Raw genomic sequence first — 13,134 nt, 5'->3', positions numbered from 1 at the left:
GCAGGAGAGACAACATGTAAATAAATAATTCTAGGAGCATTCCCTGAGCCAGGAGGGGAGAAAGGAGCCATGGGTTTTGGGCAAGGAGGAGGGTTTGGAAAGAAGGGGAGGTAATGGCTAGTTAGAGGCATGTTTATTCCAGCATGGGCTGCATGAAGGATTGAAAGTCAAAGCTGTGACTTCCTATGAAAAGGAAAGCGAAGTCTCTGGGTAGCCCTGCAAACTTTTAACAGGAATGGTGGGATTCCCAGAACCGATGGGAATCCCTGTGTGTGCACCCCCAAGGATCCCTAGGCTCTTTAAGGGTTACTTGTCTTGCTCGATTTCAGCCCACAGGAGAGACCAGAGAGACCTTTGTTAGATGCAGATTTAACACAGATTTTTTTCTTTGCTGTTGTTGCTTATAAGCCAGAGGGTGTTTGTGCTCACCAGAGACAGAGAGAGAGGAAGCGGGAGAAAGCACTCCTGGGTGGAGTGTGGTCACGCCACAATCCCTTCTCCTCCATCTCTCCATCCTATTAGGATTTTAGGCACACACACACACACGTGCCTGTCACCCTTCTCAAGCCGTGTAGCCAGCCATGTGGGATCTGGCTCCCTGAACCACCAGACCATGGGCCTGGCCTTAGATGCACATTTTTAAAAAACATTTTTATTTTCTCTCAGACAGAAAGAAGAGTGTCTGACTATGGCTCACTGTTACCATCAGATCCCCATTGGAGAGGAAAACTGGGAACCTACAACCCTGGACAGCTCCCAAGCCCATGAGGCCACGTTCTGTTATGGCTTCATAGAGGGGAAGAGAAAGCCTCAGGAAACCATAAGCTCATGCCACAATGACTTTGCTATCTCAGCTGAGCTCTGCTTCCTCACCTGGGAGTGTGAGCCAGAGAGACGGCTCCAGGGCATTCCACGTCCTCGCCCTGGGATTCAGGGCATGGTCCATACAATTTGTGAACACGCATATGGGCCAGAGCGTGGCGGAGAGAGCCACAGGTGCCTGCAAAGCACAGTCAGCTGACCGGAAGGGGAGGATTTATCCCTGCTCCGATGAAGCCTCCACATCTGGAGGGCAGAGCTGGTGACTGCGTGCGTGCGCCTGGAGAGCGCTTGTGTCTACTGTGCCCACTTGGTCTGAGTATCCGGCAAGTGAGGTCACAGGCGTGCCCGTGAGCTACCACTGGCTGGCTGGCCTTGCTGAGTTCTGTGGAGCCACCTGACTCTCCTCCTTAGCATTTATTACAGTTCCTAATTATATGCCTAACCCGTTGGTGAGATTATTTTATCATGGTCTCATTTCCCTGCTTCCAGTGGCTACAGGGCCTATGTCAGTTTTGGTTCACCATCACACCCTAGTGCCTGGTACTTGGTAGGTGCTTCATAAGCATGAATTGAATATACCAGCAGAAAGCCTGTCCCACTGCTGGGAAGATGACTAAAGTGAATACTCTACTCAAGGGGGTTGTCTCCCTATTTTTGTCTACCAAGAATTACAAAAAGTATTGTCTAGTTAAAGTCGGGGGGATTTTGCCCCACCTGTTTAGAACCTTGTCTAGGTTACCCCACTTGCAGTTCAAATGAGATTGAGAAATCATTGAGCCAGAAGGGTCAGGTAACACAGCCTCAGCTGCTGCTGGCTTGAGGCTGAAGGCTGGACTGGAGCAGATGTGAGGTTCAGTGAAGAGTTCAAGAAAATATGTAGGAAGTCTCTGCATTTATATTTCCACCCGGGGCCAGAGAGAAACAACGGCAGAGCTCCCTGGGACTTTTCTCTTCAACGTCACAAGGACACTCCAGCTTTGTGCCATGTCCTCGGTGTGCATTTGGATTCAAGGCTTAGCCTCCACCCTCACCTTGCTTCACTGGATAACCCCAAACACACTTCTGCACAGTGCCAATAAATAACCTAGAATTACAGGTCGTTAGGACCACAAGCGATATAAAGATCATAGACCGAATATGTAAAACAGAAGTCAAAAGAGTGAATTTCTAAAGATGGCTCCGTTCTTATACGTGAAATACTTTCCACTTTACACCTAGGAATGATTCTGATTACTGACGACCACATGCTCACCAGGTCTCAGGCACTGTGCTAAGTGCTCTGCGTGGATGGTCCCCTTCCTTTCAGATCAGTGCTGAAGGACAGAGGACCTAATTGTGTGCATTTGTAAGTGTTGAAAAGGAGACTTGGAGAGGTTCGGTGGCTAAACCAGTGTCACATTCTTGGTGGCGGAAAGGCCTGGAACTCCTAAATTCTCAGTGGTGAGTCCTTTACCTTGTGCTGATTCTCAATTGCAGGTCCGCTAAGCCATATCTGAACTTCTCATTTGAAGATGGCCAGTATGCCTTGCTTACCAAATGAGTTTCTAATGGCTCCATGAAACTAGATTCCTAGCCTCACAAATCGCATATAACTTCCTAAAACTATGGTTTTTTTCCCCAAGATTTTTCACTAAGTGCCTGCTCTGTCCCACTCCAGAATCTGCTGCCCAGTGAGTTAGCACTGAAGGCAAGATTTCGTCCCTTTTTTCTTTCTGCCAACAAGCATTTTGTAGAACACATGTGACCCAAGTAAGGTAGTAGGCTTTGAAGGGACATAAAAATGAAGACCACATGCTCCCTAGTTTCCAGGTACTGCTAGGAGATCCATGAGAATACGCATGCCTACAACACAGAGCAACAGACAGTGGGTGTGCTGGGGAGACAGAAAACACAATGAACTGCTCTAGGAATTCGGAGACTGGACTCACTTCTGGGAGCTACCAAAGGCTCCAGGAAGGAGATGGTGACTGGGTAGGCCTTGTAGGGGAAGCAGGTTTCAACAATTAGATGTGGAGCCAAGTGAGGTCACGGGCGGGCCCGTGAGCTACCACTGGCTGGCTGGCCTTGCTGAGTTCTGTGGAGCCACCTGACTCTCCTCCTTAGCATTTATTACAGTTCCTAATTATATGCCTAACCCGTTGGTGAGATTATTTTATCATGGTCTCATTTCCCTGCTTCCAGTGGCTACAGGGCCTATGTCAGTTTTGGTTCACCATCACACCCTAGTGCCTGGTACTTGGTAGGTGCTTCATAAGCATGAATTGAATATACCAGCAGAAAGCCTGTCCCACTGCTGGGAAGATGACTAAAGTGAATACTCTACTCAAGGGGGTTGTCTCCCTATTTTTGTCTACCAAGAATTACAAAAAGTATTGTCTAGTTAAAGTCGGGGGGATTTTGCCCCACCTGTTTAGAACCTTGTCTAGGTTACCCCACTTGCAGTTCAAATGAGATTGAGAAATCATTGAGCCAGAAGGGTCAGGTAACACAGCCTCAGCTGCTGCTGGCTTGAGGCTGAAGGCTGGACTGGAGCAGATGTGAGGTTCAGTGAAGAGTTCAAGAAAATATGTAGGAAGTCTCTGCATTTATATTTCCACCCGGGGCCAGAGAGAAACAACGGCAGAGCTCCCTGGGACTTTTCTCTTCAACGTCACAAGGACACTCCAGCTTTGTGCCATGTCCTCGGTGTGCATTTGGATTCAAGGCTTAGCCTCCACCCTCACCTTGCTTCACTGGATAACCCCAAACACACTTCTGCACAGTGCCAATAAATAACCTAGAATTACAGGTCGTTAGGACCACAAGCGATATAAAGATCATAGACCGAATATGTAAAACAGAAGTCAAAAGAGTGAATTTCTAAAGATGGCTCCGTTCTTATACGTGAAATACTTTCCACTTTACACCTAGGAATGATTCTGATTACTGACGACCACATGCTCACCAGGTCTCAGGCACTGTGCTAAGTGCTCTGCGTGGATGGTCCCCTTCCTTTCAGATCAGTGCTGAAGGACAGAGGACCTAATTGTGTGCATTTGTAAGTGTTGAAAAGGAGACTTGGAGAGGTTCGGTGGCTAAACCAGTGTCACATTCTTGGTGGCGGAAAGGCCTGGAACTCCTAAATTCTCAGTGGTGAGTCCTTTACCTTGTGCTGATTCTCAATTGCAGGTCCGCTAAGCCATATCTGAACTTCTCATTTGAAGATGGCCAGTACGCCTTGCTTACCAAATGAGTTTCTAATGGCTCCATGAAACTAGATTCCTAGCCTCACAAATCGCATATAACTTCCTAAAACTATGGTTTTTTTCCCCAAGATTTTTCACTAAGTGCCTGCTCTGTCCCACTCCAGAATCTGCTGCCCAGTGAGTTAGCACTGAAGGCAAGATTTCGTCCCTTTTTTCTTTCTGCCAACAAGCATTTTGTAGAACACATGTGACCCAAGTAAGGTAGTAGGCTTTGAAGGGACATAAAAATGAAGACCACATGCTCCCTAGTTTCCAGGTACTGCTAGGAGATCCATGAGAATACGCATGCCTACAACACAGAGCAACAGACAGTGGGTGTGCTGGGGAGACAGAAAACACAATGAACTGCTCTAGGAATTCGGAGACTGGACTCACTTCTGGGAGCTACCAAAGGCTCCAGGAAGGAGATGGTGACTGGGTAGGCCTTGTAGGAGAAGCAGGTTTCAACAATTAGATGTGGAGCCTTTCCTTGGACCGGGTCTAAATGCTTTCTGTTTTCTGAGTGCCTGGCATGTGCAATACACACAGTGGCCTCTCTAATACATCTTCTAGTGAGATGCTAGCCATTTGGAGCTAGGCTAACAATCATGGGCTTGAGTCTTGGCTCTAATCTACCACTGGACATTAATTGCATAACTCTTATGCCTTCTCTGTTTGTCTCCCAACCAAGGATGTGGCAGGGAGTGGGCATAATCTTGGTCATGGGTTTCTGGTTAGGATGGTATTAAGTTAATATATGCAAGATTATTTGTAAGTCAAAATGAAATATAAATACATGAGTGATTTCTCAGTATCTTGTTATTATTCGAACTAAGAATAACCAAGAATAACTTGTGATTTTCACTTATCCGATGACTTTTTTTGAGTAACCTCTTGGGACCAGACAGCAAGGGATACAAAGGTGAATTCTACTCAGCCTCCATGTTTGGAATCTAAAAGGTCTAGGAAAGGATGCGGTAGGCAGGTGTCATTGACAGGCTAAGACAAAGCTGGGATGGAGTCTGGCAGGAGCTCTGCTCTTTCTTAGTGGCCGTGCAGGTAGATAGTAATGTAAAAATAAGAACTTCAAATCCAGGCACCCACCAGCTGTCCCAGCACAAGGTAGGATTAAAGGAGAAAGGAGGTATTTTTAAAAAAAGTTTGAGTTTGTTCTATGTACCAGGCACTTTCACATCCATCATCCTCATAACAAACTAAGTATTCTTTAATTAATTAATTAGGCTACAGGGCATGCGCACTTGCCAGCCAGACAGAGATGGGAGTTGGGTGGGGAGTAAGAAATCACCCCCTAGGGTGATGACCTGCTTCATGCTCTTCTCCTTCATTATCCTCTTGGATTTGTGGCACACACACACACACACACACACACACACATACACACACACACACGTCTGGTGTGATAGTCAATCCTTCAGGTCCAGTACCCAAACAGCAGAGTTGGCCATGTGGGACCCAGCTGCCTTAACCTTCACCCCATCTGCTGGCCCAAGCTAGGTATTCTTATACCCATTTTATAGGTGAGACTCAGGGAGGTTGGGTAGCTTTTCAAGGCTGATGAAACTAGCAAGCATAAAACCAGAATTAGAAGCCAGGTTTTCCAGCTACAATCCTGATGCTTTTCCTGGTACTCCTATCGATTCCTCATCAGCCATAGTTTCATAGAATTCACGTCATGCAAATCTTGAAAGACTTTTTTAGTTGGATTGTTTTTCACAGAAGAAAAGTAGATCTTTGATGAGAGATTTGACAGTAAGTCTTCTATTGTCATTTCCTGTTTTACTTTCTGTGATAAACGCCTTCCCTCCCACCGCTATCTCTGACTTTGCCTTCTTCAATCTCAATGAAACTGCCAAGGAGTAAAGAATCTCAACAAGTGAAGACCCTGCAGAGAGAGCTCCCCACTCCTCAGCCACCACTCTATGAATGCTAGGGCTGAACACACGAAGAAGGAAGAAAGTCGCACAGATTTCTGTCCAAGAACACATAAAACCAAATCTGACTATGCTTTAATTTTGTGGAGCTCTGTGGAGCCACAGAATATCATCGGGTTTGCTTATTTAACAGATAAGAAAAACTCAGACCTGAGGAGGTGAAAGGATGTACCCAAGGCCGCACTCCAGTGAGAAGCAGTCTGCACTGGAACCCAACTCTCCTCCACTGAGGCCAATGGCTCTCCACTAAAATAAGTTACCTCTTTAGCTTTTCTTGTTAACAACTCACATGAGATCACAGACCCTACGGAGAGCCTGGTGTTGGTGTCTCTGCAAAGATCAGTTCGCACTAATCTAAAGAACAGGAAGTGGCTTCATTTCTAGCTTTGAAAGCACATTGTGGGGGTAAGAAAGGGGGATTTGGGGAAGAGAGTTCCTGGACGTGACGGTCAAGAGCGATCAGCACTTTACTCTTGCTCAAGGACGGGGAAGATGTAAGGTCAGACATCTAAGTGGAAGATGAGGTGGTCCTTGAGTCTTAACCAGAACATGACCTCAGCAAGAGCATCCCCAAGCCCTCGAGCAGCGGGAGGGGAGGGCGCTGCTGTGTTGCTCTCCTTCTCTGCTCCGGGGGTGGGCTGGATCCCGAGTGGGGGTTGAGGTAAGAGCACTGGAGAGGGGAAATCCGAGGAACTTTACACAACCTCCAACGCTCCCCCACGCTCTGCTAGTACCCCCAGCTTTCCTTGCCAAAGGAGGAAGGGGGAACACATTATTTGGTTTACTGCTTTATACAAATGGAAGGGTTTATCATGTAAAGCAAAGGGGGCTTGAGAGGGCAATAGAGAAATTAATACTCCGGAGCCCTCTCGTAGAGGACGGAGATGAGGATGGTGATTCTCGCAGACCCCGCCCTGGAACAGAAGATCCTGACCGTCTGGTAGATGGGTGTGAACTAAGCAAGCAAGCCCTCCCTAGGTGGGCAGCTGAGTCTGTCTCGTTAAAGACAGGGTCGTGCTGTGTTGCAGTCTTTCTGCCTTACCCTCTGAGCTGGGACAACACGCCTGGTCCTAGCCAAGTGCGGTTTCCTTCTGCTGGTGGGATCACAGCCAACCTCGGCCTAGCAGCTCGGACATCAAAGGATGCAACCCCACATCCAAGGAATGCTAGACCCGGAAAAGACTATGGGCTTTGTGTGTATCAGTGGTTCTCCAGCGTGGCAGCCCGTTGGAGTCATCTGGGGAGCTCATTACAAATGTAGATGCCCAGGAACCAACCCAGTGATTGATTAGGTAGATCTGGGCTAGAGTCCAGGAATCTTCCTTTTCAATAAGCCCGCACCTCCCTATCAAAACTTGTACACCACAGGCGATTTTACAGCAAAGAAAATGGAGGTGGCGAAAAACAGGTTAGTAGCAGCACTCGGACTGGAAGCCAGTCTCCTGCCTGCTGGCACGGTGCTTGCTAATGCCCTCCCACGTGGTCTTTCTCCCCCAGCTCACCAGTCCATTGCTAACCCATGAGGCTCACTCTCACGGATGGCGTTGGCGGCCAGGAGCTTTGATGCGGTCCCTATTCGGATCACTGGCAGAAACGGCTTGTGAGGGCTGGGTTGAAGGCAGTTTCGGGGGCACTCTCAGAAAGCTGCGTTTTGGGTTGTGGTGGGTTAAAAGCAGAGGCTCAGCTGATGGCCTCTAAGGCGCACGGCCCTGTCGTTACAGATGAAAAAACCCAGGCGTTCATGGAAGCTCTGCTGCGTCAGAGCCGCTGCGTGGCGGAGGCAGACTGAGCGGAAGGAAGAGGAGTGGAAGATGAGGTCTGGGAGGGGACGGGAGCCAGCTCAGGCAGGGCCATCGCAGCCATGTTCAAGTCTCTGTCTCACAGGTCAGCTCCACAGCGTAGCTGTTGGGCACTGCACGGAGGACCAGACCCGCAGGGCCACCAGGGGTCCAGTCCTGGCTTGTTGACGGAAAAAACACACCCATGAGTGTGTTCCCAGGATCTTGATAGGATGGAGAATCGAAGGAAAAAGGACTGTGCAGTGAGCAGGCCTTGTTTGGGGGTGTGTGTGGGTGGAGTCTCCCTCTTTCTCTGTATAGCATACATCAAAAACAAAACAACACTTTGCCTTTTACTCTGGGCCATGCAGGATTTCGGGCAGAGAAGTGTCGTCACATGGCATACGTTCCCAGGGACACTCTGCCGCAGCGGTGAGGACAGACTGTACAGAGCAGGGGTGGAGGCAGGGAGTCAGTGAGGAGGGTCTGCAGTGGTCCCGGTGACGGAGGATGGTGGCTCCCATCAAGGCGGCAGGATGGCGAGGAATGAGAAGCGGTCAGATCCTGGGTGTTTTTAAAAAGCGGGGCTAACAGATTTTCTGATGGGCTGGATGTAAGAAGTGAGATAAAAAGAGAAGTCAAGGATGATGCCAATGTTTTGGCTCGAGCAACGGGAAGGCTGGAGTCATCGCCAACAGAGACGGGGACGGCTGTGCGTGGAGAAGGCTTGGGGGAGGGCGCTCAGTCTGTGACACGCGGAGTGGGAGATGGCTGGCAACCGTGCAAGGGGGACGTGTGGCACAGGCTGCCGGACACGTGCCCGCAGCCCCGGGGAGGCTGGAGACAGGTTTGGAGTGTCGTGTGCACATGTGATGTTTAAGGAAAGGCTCATGACTGGATGAGGTCATCGGGAGCGCAGACAGGAAAGACAAGAGTCAGGGACTCCGCCTGGGCACCCCGGCATTGAGAAGCCAGAAAGAACAGAGACCAAAAAGGACGGACAGGCGAGGAAGAAGGGAAACCAGGAACAAGCGGAGGCTGAGAAGCCAAGCGGGTGGAGTACTCCAGGGAGAATGGTCGTTAGGTCAAACGCCGCTGACAGGTGAAGCCGGGTGAGGGCTGAGAACTGACTGTTGGATTTAGGTATTTGCGAACACTGGTGACCTTGATGGGAGCAAGCACGTGACTCCTGACCTCATGGAGCCACCCGGTGTCACTCCTGCTTGTCATTTAGGACTCCCTTACTGTGAGCCCTGTCTTCTCAGTTAGGTTATAACGCGTGTGCACAGAGCGCTGGGTCCAGGTGGGTTGCAGGGCCTTACACAGACTGCTAACAGGCTTGGCTAGCTGGCCCACCTGAACGACCCGACCCCCGGAGCACTGGCCTAGAGCCACTATCCTTACGCTTGGCTTACCTTGGACGCAGAATTTCAGTTCCTTGGGGTCAGTGACACCCTTCCTGCTTTCCCGGATCACAGCCCGGTTCTTCTTGGTTTCTCCCCAGAGGTTGGTGCCTCCGTACATGCTGGGAATGTTGAGAATGGCAATGCCTTCAAGGAAGATGTTGCTCAGGTCCACCCCAACCCCGTCACACTGCGGGATAGAGAGAAAAAGCCATCTGTTAGTGTTCCTAATATATCGCAATATCACACCCACGGTGCAGTGAGTGCACGCGCACACGTGTGCATCTGTGTGTGGTGGAGAGCTCTCTTAGAGGGTGTGACAGGCCCTCAGTCACCACCCTGCCACTGTCAGAAACTGAACGTTGGGCACAGCTGCTCAGGCTTGACGCTTTGGTCGCCGTGGTGGGCAGGAGAGCGCTAGTCCTGGTCAGCTGTGGGAAAGACAGCACAGGCTCCAGGGACCAGCTTTAGGTCTAGACACGCTGTAGAGCTGCTTCCTGAGTCAAATGCAGAGCTGGTCCCCAGCCCAGCCTCAGGATCCCAAGCTGACCTCTCTTACAGTGGGGGAGCCTGAATCTAGAACCAAGCACAGAGTAGGTGCTCAAAAAGTGACAGGAAATTGTAATGTTTGCCCCTTCTTATTTTATCCCTCCTTGTGAGAAGCACAAGACTAAGATCTGGAAGGCTTTCCGAATTTGCCTGTCTCCCCTGTCTGCAGCGTAAGTGCAATTTTGGCACATGCGCTTGCTGATGTAGCAGCGTTTCTTTATCCAGCCTCCACCCCCACAGCCTCTGCCAGGTACAAAAGGCCAGAAGGCTTGAATTCGTGTGCTTCACCTATCTTAGTCAGCCTGCTTTAGCTTGACGCTCACTCACGTGGCCAGGACTACATTAGCTCTGTCCTTGTTCCCCAGGATTGTAGCTCATTTACTGTGTTTACAGAAGACGACGCGGAGCCCAGAGAGGTGAGCTATGTTATCCAAGACTGCACAGCTGAGAAGTAGCAGAGCAGGGATTCAAACTTGGGGGCCTTCACGACAAAGTCCATGCTCTTTGTCTTGCTTCTTGTGGAAGGAAACAATCCACAGCATGTGATAAAAACACACTACCCTTGGGAACCAGCAGTTAGCGTAATGGCTATGTCGCTGGACTCCCACGTAGTCGACCACGGTTCGTGTCCCGGACCCGGTGGCTTAAAACTCACGCCGGGCACGTGTGTGGCGTGCCCAAGATCCCGAGAGGAGAATGGAGAAGGGATTGCGGTGTGACCATCCCCCCTGGGGGGTGATTTCTCGCTTTCTGTCTCTATGTCTCTCTCTGTCGGTCTGGCGAGTGCACGCGCCCTACAGTGAAAATCTCTCAAAAAAAAAAAAAAAACACACTACCCTCGAGGTGATCTACCATACAAAGCCAAACTTCCAGAGACTTCTCTGCAGAGGAGGGATGGAAAGGTAGGGCTCGTTGCCATTCTTACTGATTCACCTGCCGATTTCTCGGACGTCCTTAATGTTGTCTTCTCATCCCCAGGCCTTGTTTCACAGCTACGGAATGGAATAGTGTGGGTTTCTGTGGTAACTGGGAATTCACTTCTTCATTAGGAAATTCTGATCATTTGTACGTTCTCTTCATATTGACCCAGATTCTCTCTTCTCACTGACACCCGCTGGTGCTGTCATCCTCTCTGAAGCCAGACAGAGTGACCTTCAGTTTTTCTCCATGGGCCACCCGGCAGAGACACACGATGGTTGTCATCTTCACTGTCATACGGATTAAGCATTGCCATCTACTGCGTAATGTTTAACACACATTTCATTTAGTGCCTCATAATAACCTTTAAAGTTGTTTTAGAATTATTTAGTTAAACTAATTATTATTATTATTATTTTAATTTGACCACAGAGAGGGAGGAAGGGAAATTGAGAAAGCAAGCCACCAGGTCCAAGGCTTGAACTGTGGTCAACCACGTGGGAGTCAGGCACCTTAACTACCATGCCACCTGCAGCCCCCCATAACAATCTTTTAAGTTAGTTACTATGACTACCCCCCTCTGTACGTTTGGGGAAGCAGAGGAGGTTGAGTAACATGCCCAAAGCCACGTACCTGCAGGCACAGGTACACAGATTTGATGGCAGAATGCTTAGCACCCCTTTATTTCTCTTCCCTCTCACACCCCCATTGGCTGTGCCACCTCTGGGTTGAGCACTGTCCACTCACTAATCCTCTCCCGTGAGGCTGGCTTTCAGACCTCTCCCCACGCTGGCTCTCCTGTTTGCACAGAATCCACCTTGTTACTGTCCCCCTTGGTGAGGCTGCCAGTGTTAAGAACAGCACTAACAACAGGATCTGATGGGGCAGGAGGCATGGAAGCCAGTGCCTCCTGGGGCTGGAATTCTATGACGCTATCGGGCCCCAGACATGAGGTAACATGCGAAGCCCATGTATGAGCTCAGCACGTTGCCTGTCCCCATCATCCTCACTGTCGAACATGATCAAAGTGGCACCAGCCCTTGACCAGCTGCTAGGTCACAGCGTCGCTTCGGCTCGTCCCAGTCACATAGCCCTTCGTCCACGGTCTCCTGCTCTGCCAGCTCTTCCCGGTCCTGAACTTGGGTAGGCTTTTTCTTTCTAAGAAGAACTTGGACATAGGGTTTGGATTTATTTAAGCAATTTGAGCTGACTTTCAGCCCAAGCTTCCTCCAATCCATCGGCTTATTTTATTCTACTTTCATTGGCTTATTTTAAATCTTTATTCTGTGACCCTTCATTATAGCCACCCCATGGTTTGGGGATTAAGTCCCTGGTACATGTGTATAAAGGACGAAAACAATGACGAGGCCCTCTCCGTGGTCAGCCGTCAGACGCCAGGTCCTCCGGAGATGAAGAGTCAATGAGGCACATTGGATATTTTGCTGTTAGACTTAAAGCACAATTAAACTTCCAGCTGTTGTTTGAATAATCCAAACCTCCTGCCCCTGCTCTGTCTGCGGAGGGCTGAGAGTCCCTGGCACCTGACCGGTAGTACTAATCTATCTTGCCTGTGCCAGGTTTGAAAAAGAAAAGCATACCACCAGCATAGGCCATTCCACCAAAGGCATCCTTCCTCCGGCCGCGGTCTGAAGTGCACTCTACTCCCTCCCCTCTAGCCATGACCAACTAGGAGAGTTAGCTAGTAACTTGGTAAGCTGATTTCTCCCTGGAAGAGCAGACCGTCCTTTCTGCTTTTGGAGAGATCGTCCCCTTGCCCTGTCTCACTGGGTCCCACTCAGGTGGGACAAACGGAATAGAGGATGTGGGCGGAGCCAGGTCTGCTGGCTGTTGAGGCCCCGCCCTTAGAACGCCCCTCCTCAAAGCAATTTAGGGTTTTGTAAGGAGCACGTTTGGGATTGGGCACGGAGAGACATGTGTTTAAATCTTGGCTCTGTCACTTGACAGTTGTGAGATCGCGGTTGGTTCCTTAGCCTCCACCTGTAACTGGAGGTGGGGGTCTAGCGTCTACCTCGGGCTGGGTCTCTGGAAGGCAGGAGCACGCCCAAAGTGTCTGCAGCTTTAGCTCAGTTTCTCCTGCTGCGGTGCCGAGGCCTGTTTCTCCCTGAAGTCACTCCGTCACCACCTGAGCCTCGACTGGTAGCATTTCAGTGGCCTGCAGGCTGCCCCATGTCGGTGAGCGCCCTGCCAACCCACACCTGAGTGTCCCTTCTCAGTTCCAGCCACCACACCCTCCCCTCCGTCAGAACCCGGGCCCAGCGGGGTCTGGGGAGGTGGCAGCTGCAGCCGAGCGGGAAAGTGGAGCAGAGCGCAGCACCGGCCGGCCTAAATGGAGCTGGGCCCCGCGGCCGGCGGCCGGCTCCCCGCGGGCTCCCGGGCCGCGTCCTGCGACTGTTCCATGACGTCACGCGCCCCCTCCCCAGGCGCCCCCTGCGGGCTGCCCCGCCGACGGCCACGAGCGCCGCGGGCT

General features: G+C 50.4%; 1 protein-coding gene across 3 annotated transcripts in view; it reads right to left on the bottom strand.

Annotated features, from left to right (window-relative positions):
* DGKG (diacylglycerol kinase gamma) overlaps nucleotides 1-13,134 on the bottom strand; it is a 235,291-nt gene that overhangs the window by 29,881 nt on the left and 192,276 nt on the right. For all 3 annotated transcript variants that reach the window (XM_006171475.2, XM_006171477.2, XM_027769454.1), the window contains one exon: nucleotides 9,192-9,369. In XM_006171475.2, coding sequence (XP_006171537.1) covers nucleotides 9,192-9,369 — 178 coding nt within the window. The remainder of the gene's footprint in view (nucleotides 1-9,191; nucleotides 9,370-13,134) is intronic.

The sequence above is a fragment of the Tupaia chinensis genome, unplaced genomic scaffold, assembly GCF_000334495.1.
Source record: "Tupaia chinensis unplaced genomic scaffold, TupChi_1.0 Scaffold149658_1, whole genome shotgun sequence".
Classification (NCBI taxonomy): Eukaryota; Metazoa; Chordata; class Mammalia; order Scandentia; family Tupaiidae; genus Tupaia; species Tupaia belangeri.
This window is presented reverse-complemented; position numbering and strand designations above follow the sequence as displayed.